The sequence below is a fragment of the Scyliorhinus canicula genome, chromosome 7 (assembly GCF_902713615.1).
Source record: "Scyliorhinus canicula chromosome 7, sScyCan1.1, whole genome shotgun sequence".
Taxonomy (NCBI): Eukaryota; Metazoa; Chordata; class Chondrichthyes; order Carcharhiniformes; family Scyliorhinidae; genus Scyliorhinus; species Scyliorhinus canicula.
The window spans coordinates 19,238,166-19,247,038 of record NC_052152.1 but is presented as its reverse complement, the minus strand read 5'-3'; the positions used below and the strand labels follow the sequence as shown (position 1 = coordinate 19,247,038).

The following is an 8,873-nucleotide window of genomic DNA, read 5'->3' as shown; positions in this document are numbered from 1 at the left end:
CCCCTCTACTCTCCCCTCCCCCCCCCCCCCCCCTCCCCCCTCCTCCCTGCACATCTTTGGACTTTGGGAGGAAACCGGAGCACTCGGAGGAAACCCACGCACACACGGGGAGAACATACAGACTCTGCACAGACAGTAACCCAAGCCGGGAATCGAACCTGGGATCCTGGAGCTGTGAAGCAATTGTGCTAACCACTATGCTACGTGCTGCCCAAATGATGGCTAACCAGTTGTATTTACTGCAACCAAAGAGAAAATGCTGGAAAATCTCAGCAGGTCTGGCAGCATCTGTAGGGAGAGAAAAGAGTTAACGTTTCAAGTCCAGTTGACCCTTCTGGACTCGAAACATTATCTCTTTTCTCTCCCTACAGATGCTGCCGGACCTGCTGAGATTATCCAGCATTTTCTCTTTGGTTTCAGATTCCAGCAACCGCAGTAATTTGCTTTTATGAAAAATGAAATGAAAATGAAAATCGCTTATTGTCACGAGTAGGCTTCAATGAAGTTACTGTGAAAAGCCCCTAGTCGCCACATTCCGGCGCCTGTTCGGGGAGGCTGGTACGGGAATCGAACCGTGCTGCTGGCCTGTCAGAATCAGAATCTTTTTCTCTCGCTTACTTTTGATGCCACACATTTTGTCGATTCAATTGCGAGACATGGGCCGGGATTCTCCCCTACCCGGCGGGGCGGGGGGTCCCAGCGTAGCAGAGTGGCGCCAACCACTCTGGCGTCAGGCCTCCCCAAAAGGTGCCAATGGCCTTTGGCGCCCGCCGCCTGCCGTCGGGGCTGGCCGAAAGGTCTTCGCCGGTCCGCACATGCGCCGGTGCGTCAGGAGGTGGACGTGCTGCAATTCCCGTCGGCGGGAGAGGCATGTCAGCAGCGGGACTTCAGCCCATCGCGGGCCGGAGAATCACCGCGGGAGGCACGGCGATCAGCGGGGCGTGATTCCCACTCCTGCCGATTCCCGGGTGGCGGAGAATTCCGGCCACGGCAGGGACGGGATTTACGCCGGCCCTGGCCGATTCCCCGACCCTGCGGGGGGTCGGAGAATTCCGCCCATGGTTTGTAATATTTCCTCTTTCTCCCTGACTGTGGCCTTGATTAATTCATTTAAAAACATGGTATGCAAACAAATATAATTCCAGATCTGTTGCTGCTTGTGAAAAAAAAAATGAAAATTGCTTATTGTTACAAGTAGACTTCAAATGACGTTACTGTGAAAAGCCCCTAGTCACCACATTCTGGCACCTGTCCGGGGAAGCTGGTGCGGGAATCGAACCATGCTGCTGGCCTTCCTTGGTCTGCTTTAAAAGCCAGCGATTTAGCCCAGTGAGCTAAACCAGCATTTTGCTCACTGGGTATGCATTTTGCATAATAGTTCTTATTATAAATAAACCGTATTCGTATTTACATTTACAAACCTGGTAATTGTGATTCTTGGGCAGCCAAAGACCTCAGGTATTTTTACAACAAGTATTGGTTAATTCACTTGTGTTATGACTCTGGGGCATGTGGAGCTCAAATTGACTGTGCGCAAGCCCCGGAAACAAAACCGAATCCGGTAACCTAATTGCATAAATTTGCATGCCAATTAAATCTGGCATTCGTCCCATCGAGTCTGCACCGACCCTCCAAAAGAGCACCGTACCCAGGCCCACTTCCCCCGCCCTATCCCCGAAACCCCATCTAACCGACACATCTTTGGACACAAAGGGGCACTTTTAGCATGGCCAATCTACCTAATCTTTGGACTGTGGGAGGAAACTGGAGCACCCGGAGGAAGCTCACGCAGACATGGGGAGGAAGTGCAAACTCCACACAGATAGTCACCCGAGGCCGGAATTGAACCCAAGTCCCTGGCACTGTGAGGCAGCAGTGCTAGCCACTGTGCCACCGTGCTGCCCGCTTGTGCAGCTGTGCCAACCCCAGAGTCGTGTCTCAGGTAAGAGGCCGCTGACTCTCTCAGCAAAGCTATTTCACATCAGGATTACTGTCCACCTTTATCTTCATGTTCAGATCCTCACTCGGCCCCCATAACCTTCTCCCAGCCCCACTCCCCAATTTACATCAGTCGGATTCATGTTGAAAGTGTCTTTATTGATTGATTGATCGATTGATTATTGGTGTAATTCTTGTGAATTCCTCATTTATGGGTGCATATAATTTATATCCACTGGCCATTGGTTCATGTATTTGCACAAAAACTTTCCCTTGGTCAAAGTCATAAATAAAATGACTTTTATTATAAAACTCCTCAATAATGATTGATGTTTGGGGGATATAACTGTAAGTGCAGGGCCATTGGCATCCAGGTGTGTAAATGTTGATTGAAAGGATATCTTGCAGCTCTTCTGGCATGCTGGTTCCGAGTGAACGAGATAGAAAAGGAAAATGTGGTGCGTGGGATTAGAGACATTTATGTTTATCTTTAGATTTAAACAGGCCACTGTTTGCAACGATAAATTAAAGAGTAATCTTGTCAGGCTTTTGCTGAAAGGGGTAATGTTCCTCCAAATTCTAAGGACAGATTATATTTAGTTTGTGGTGAGCAGATTTGCTGGAAATCCACAGAATCAAAAATTCCAATAGTTCTGGCGAAGGCCATTCAGCCCATTGAGTCTGCAAGCACCGACCCTCTGAAAGACCACCCTACCCAGGCCCACTCCCCCCGCCCGCCCTACCACCGTAACCCCACCTAACCTTCACATCTTTGGACACTAAGGGGCAATTTGGCTTGGCCAATCCAGCTAACCTGCACATCTTTGGAGGAAACCGGAGCACCCGGAGGAAACCCATGCAGACACGGGGTGAATGTGCAAACTTCGCACAGAGAGTGACCCAAGGCCGGAAAGGAATCCGCTGTGGGGCAGCAGTGCTAACCACTGTGCCACCATTCCACCCCTTCCCATACCACCCCAAATCACTCGCCGTTTTCCCCTTCTCTAATAACAACGTGAATTTCGACAGCTTTTATAACAAAAATTAACAATTTCAACTGAACAGTTCAGGTCAATTTCTATCAGAATCCTTTTCTCTCTCTTACTTTTGATGCCAAACATTTTGTCGATTCAGTTGTGAGACATGGTTTGTAATATTCCCTCTTTCTCCCTGACTGTGGTCTTGATTAATTCAATTATTTTAAATTTAAAACGGGCATTTAAAAAAATGGTATGCAAACAAACATTATTCCAGATCTGTTGCTGCTTGTGGGGGACAAAAAATGAAAATCGCTTATTGTCACAAGTAGGCTTCAAATGACGTTACTGTGAAAAGCCCCTAGTCGCCAGATTCCTGCGCCTGTTCGGGGAGGTTGGTACAGGAATTGAACCGTGCTGCTGGCCTGCCTTGGTCTGCTTTCAAAGCCAGTGATTTAGCCCAGTGAGCTAAACCAGCCCCTACTGTGGTGCTGCCTTTCCAAATCTTTCATTTTGAATGTCCTGAAACAACAAGTATCCAAGCGGAACCCATCAGAAATGTTGCAATGTGCCCTCTCCATGGAGACGGGACACCAGGTGGCCCTGCCCCTTGTATGTGATTGGCCACTGTCAGTTCGCTACAACAATGTAGTTATGAACAATCGATTCAGCTGAAAAAAAGTGGGTTCGCTGTGGATTTGCTTGCCTTATTGTTGAAGTGTGCCGGGTAGCTGAAAAGGTTGGGTGCCAGTGCAGTAGGAGGTAAGGGATTGTTAGCTACCTTCAGCCCAATGAAAGCAGTCAATGAAAGCATTTGCTTGAAGAGAGACTCGAGGCTGCAGAGGTGGAGATCACTTTCAGTGGGAAGTATCCTACATCCCATACGACGGAAACAGGGCGGGTTTCACAGGCTTCTGAGCAAGTCAAACCTGGGCTTCATGTGGCGATTTGTTCAGAGCAATCAACACAGCGTACAATAATTGGGAAACATGTTTTATTTCCACAGAGTGTTTGCTCTTCAGAAAATGTCCATCTTTTGCGATAAGTATGAGGAGAAGGTCCGTGATTATATTAACATCATTGATGAGATGAGATCAATGGGTATAGATAAAGAATTTTCTCTCCCCACCATCGCTGTGATTGGAGACCAGAGCTCGGGGAAAAGTTCTGTGCTGGAGATGCTCTCTGATGTGGCCCTCCCCAGGGGCAATGGTAAGAGGAATATTTCATGGTCCAATTCATCTGCCGTATATTATTTTCAGAAGTTCTGGGGCCTTTAGAGATAATGGGAGCAGGTGTCCTCAATGTCATTGATTCAAGAGCCATGCAATAGTGACAATTCAGTGAGGAACAGTGAGAATAGTAATGAAAGGGCAAAAGAGGGAAAGGAATTCGGGAACTGTGCACATGTTAACTTTCATGAAGTGTATGTTTTCAGCCCAATGAGGATGGGAGTAAAAACAGAAAACACTGGATCAGCTCAGCAGGTCTGGCAGCATCTGTGGAGAGAGAAACAGAGTTAACGTTTCAAGTCCAAAATTACTCATCTACAGATCTTGACAAACAGGGATCCAAATAGATTAACAAATAAATTAAGGTCCGTAACTATGTACAGAGACTGAGATAAAGGTTACCGTATTCCACAACTTCAAACCCCGAATGAACTGAAAAACCTCAGGGTTCACGCACGCCGGCCCTACGGGTCACATGACCCTCCAAGGACTCACCCCCTTAAAGGGGTCCCCTACCACATTCCTCCCCCTTTAAGTTCCTGATTAACACATTTCAATAACAATGGAACTATTTGCAATATTATACAACAAATTGTCCGGGGTCTTCTTGAGACTTTGAGAGCGTTGTTATTCAGTAGAGGTGCTTCCGTAGTAGAGGTTACTTTGGTTTGAGCTTCAATGGGTTGACTCTCGATTTGTGAAGATGCATCCTAGCGGACAGTCTCCCCAGTTCCCCCGGGACATTATTGGGCCCTTCCTCAGGGTAGCTTGCTGCAGCATTCCTTTCAGCTGTAGCAATATCACTGAGAGGCAGACTAGGGGTAGACCGCCCCACTGCTTCAGTGTGTGGTTCTCTTCTTCTCAAATGGTCTGAGTGTTTTTTCATCCTTTATCCTTGGACATCTATCCCATACGATTCTGGGCCTGTTTTGGCCATGACCATTCCAGGGATCCAATTTGCACAAGCAGCAAAGTTCTTCACATAAACGACAGCGTCAACCTCTAAAGTTCTCTCAAGTTTCTTTGGGTCGTGATGCTTCTTCTGTGCATTTTGTTTTGCTTCCACCCTCCCTGTCAAATTCAGAAAAATCAGACCCAACCATATTCTAATGACTCTGCTGGTGTAATATCTGCCGGGACATGAGGGCTGGAATTCTCCACATGTTGGCATTCTCTTTTCCCACTGGCAGCACACTGTGGGTTTCCCGGCGGCGTGAGGTGGCTTCAATGGGCCGCCAAGAAACACGCGGCGGGGGGACCGCAGAAGCCAGCCAGAGGCTCATTCAGCAGTAAACGGGCCTGTCTGAGTTGTAGAGAGGCTGGTAACTGCTTCTTCACGGCAGCGTTGAATGTTTGGATTGCTCCCTCAGCCAGTCTGTCTGAAGCAGGGTGATAGGGAGCAGTTTGAATGAGTTGAACGCCGTTGGTTGTCGTGAAATCTTGGCCAACACCTTGGGCAACCCATGGGTGGCAAGTTTAACCTTTTCAAAGGTTCAATGACCGAGGGAGCCAGCGTTAAGAAACAAAGATTTATTTGAACTAATTACGTTAATCTGTCCACAGCAGCAACTATCCATAATCACAGTCCCCATTGGAACAGCCAACTGCCCGGCACCTGCCTGGGCCGCCTTTTATGTTCAGTTCTAACGAGCCCCAGCCCCCAGCTGGGTGGCTGCTGCCCCAGACTTGGGAAGCTCGTACTCCAGGAGCCCCACAGGTCGATCGCTAATGGTTTCCCCATGAGGGTTATGACACCACAACCCCCCCCCCCCCCCCCCAAAGTCCGAATGTTCCCATTCTGCCGTCACCAGCAGGTCAGGATCGGGTAGTGTATGTCGGATCGAAGACCGCTTTTTTCCATCAGGATTACTTTCATATGAGTGGAAAAGGATACGGGCCCAGGTGGAATGATATCAAAGACTGGCAGGTGTTCATTGAGCAGTCAGAGACCTGCAGAGAGGACATATTTGGGTACAGAGGGAGGGACAGGAAGGGCATTCAAAGTTAGGGTTCGCTAAATTATATTAAGATTAAAAATGAAATTGAGAAAGAAGGCGCATGATAAATATTAGGCTCATACTATAATAGAGAACCAAGCTGAATACAAAGCATAGAGAGAATTGAAAATGGAAATGAGTGGAAAGGACAGCCGAGTGAATGGGAGTGTCGATTAGGGATGAAGAAGGAGTCAGTGGGCCAGGCTGGGGTACTAAATGAATATTTGTAAATGCGATTATTTTTTATTATTATTAATGCTATGAGGTTCCACTACAAATGTATGGAGACCCGGGTATGCCTGTACAGACACAGGCCTCCACACGCTTTAACTAACTCCAATTCTTTAAATAACTACCTTGACAGGACTTAGTTTTCTTTGCTGGAAGTCAGAGTTACAAACGTACCTATTTTGTAGAGATTCTCCAAATAGTTGATAAGGAGTTAGTCGTTGAGACATATTGCCGTAACTTTCTGGATCTTTAACATCACTTTTGGGGGGTACCCTAATGGTGCGCTGAGGAATCCCTCTTGGAAGTTTCCAGGTAAAGGTTTATCTGTCCATTGTCCAGAAGCGTTAAAACCAGTTTCGCACTGATAGTTACTCTGAAAGAGTTAGAAGGGAAAAAAAAACACTTCTAACTCAGGAGTAACTATTTAAACACCAGACCTTGGCCAGGATTCTCCGAGCCTTCGCGCCGAAAAGGCTCATCACGGGGGAGGAGAATGGGGCCTCAGACCCGCGATCGGGTTCGACGCCGGGACGTGATTCTCCAGCGACTGGAGAATCGGCGCCAGTCGCGCGCACGTGGTCGACGCCGCGCCGGTAGGGGGCCGTTGAAAGAGGCCCCCACAGCGATTCTCCGCGGTCGATCGGCCGAGTTCCCACCGGCATGGTTCCAACATGGTTCCACCCAGCCGGGCTCGGACCCGCAGCCGCGGTGGCCGTCCTGCTAGCGAGGGTCAGGGGGATCGGACTGGGGGTTGGGGGCCTCCACGACGGCCAGGCCCATGATTGAGGGCTACCGATCGGCAGGCGGGCGAGCGATCTGGGGGAGGCCTACCTTCTTGCGTGCCAGTCCACTGTGAGGCTCCCACCATGTTTTGCGTCGCCGGCGCAGAAGCTGTGAGCAGTGCAGGGCCGCGTACAGCAGCTGGAGCAGCGCGGTGCACTCCGGCACCTTGCTGGCCCCTGTGGGCTACAGAATCGCTGGGCCAAGAGGCCCATTGATGCCAGCGTGAAACATTCCGGTGTTTACGCCGACGTCAACACTTACCGCGTTTTTAGAGCATCCCGGGCCTAGTCCCAGATGGAACACCTCCCACATTCACAACCATATAGCGGATCCCTCACGCCACCACACCCATCCCCGACAGCCCAGGTGACATAGACTCAGGGGCTTTTGCAGTCCTGCATCTTCCTACCTTCCTTTTTTAATATTAAATTTTTGCATGTGGGCATCGCTGGCTGGGCCAACATTTATTGGCTATTCCTAATTGCCATTGAGAAGGTAGTGGTGAGCTGCCTTCTTGAACCGCTGAAGCCCCAGAGGTGTAGGGGTGCCCACAGTGCTGTGGAGTTTGCTCCACATACCTCACGGACAGGCGTTGTCTGTCCATGCGTTGGGACTAAGATTTTTTTTTTAATGTTATTTATCTCTCAGAGTAACAAAGCCAGTGCGCAGAGTAAACAGGGCAAGCCCTTAATCCATCTCCTTGCACGTTCCAAAAAACAATAGAAATTCAAATTGAATCTAGCTCATGGTCCACACCAGAGAAACATGCCAGATTCATGCTGACAAAAACAGGCATTACCCTTGATCTCGAGCTTGATCCTACGCTTGATCGTACCTTCCAGATATTACCTAACATGTAATTCATTGCCAGCCTCTATACTCCTTTAGGAAACATGCTCCTCACAATGTCTTGTTCTCCACTTAACACAGTCAGGAATCTATTGCCATTTACCTCCTGTATCACGTCTGCTCACTCATTTTTCATGATGTTGCTTAACAACATTCCTACTCTTACTTTTAGTGAGAAAGACTCCAGGCTGCTTGACGTGTAAGTGCTATCTTACACAAGTGAGACATGTATGTCTGTCTGATTGAAATCCAGTGAGAGTGCACAGCAAGCCAGTGAACAATTTCCACTGATTCATTTGTTAACCTATAATCTACATTTTCAGGTGTTGTAACAAGATGCCCTCTTGAGTTGAAGCTAAAGAAGGTTGAAGACAATAGACCTTGGAGAGGACAAATAAGTTATAGAGACTACGTCAAAACACTGGATCATGTAAATCAGGTGGAAGACGAAATTCTTAAAGGTACAAGGGTATAACAATGAATATTTCTTTGGAAGTAATTAGGCTCTTTTTAGATGAGCAAAGGTATACATCCTTATCCACAGTCCACAGCCATCCTGTCCATGGTGAATGCTCTGAAAAGGAAGTAGGAGTTTGCAGACACAGTCCACCAGGAGTCCCTGGGCTGGGCTATATCCCCATGCCGACGTGAGAACGGTGGCGTTATACACCAGAGAAATGGTGCAAAACGGCCATCGATTCCCCATTTTGCTGGCGGCTAGCAGGTCGGCAACATAGAGCACCCGGCTCTAGCTGCCGATACGTCCCGGAGAATTGCCGGGTCCGTGGCCGCACATGCGCACAGCGGCAGCCTGCAGTGGCCACGCCGTGCTACATGGCGGAGGCAGCTCATGGACCTGGCACACA

At 48.6% G+C, this 8,873-nt stretch overlaps 1 protein-coding gene across 1 annotated transcript in view; it reads left to right on the top strand.

The window, feature by feature from the left end:
- The window catches only part of LOC119968659, a 115,759-nt gene that overhangs the window by 2,530 nt on the left and 104,356 nt on the right, over window positions 1-8,873 (top strand). Inside the window, exons 2-3 of the mRNA XM_038801276.1 lie at window positions 3,922-4,127; window positions 8,331-8,468. Of these exons, the coding sequence (XP_038657204.1) occupies window positions 3,941-4,127; window positions 8,331-8,468 (325 nt within the window). The 5' untranslated portion in view covers window positions 3,922-3,940. The remainder of the gene's footprint in view (window positions 1-3,921; window positions 4,128-8,330; window positions 8,469-8,873) is intronic.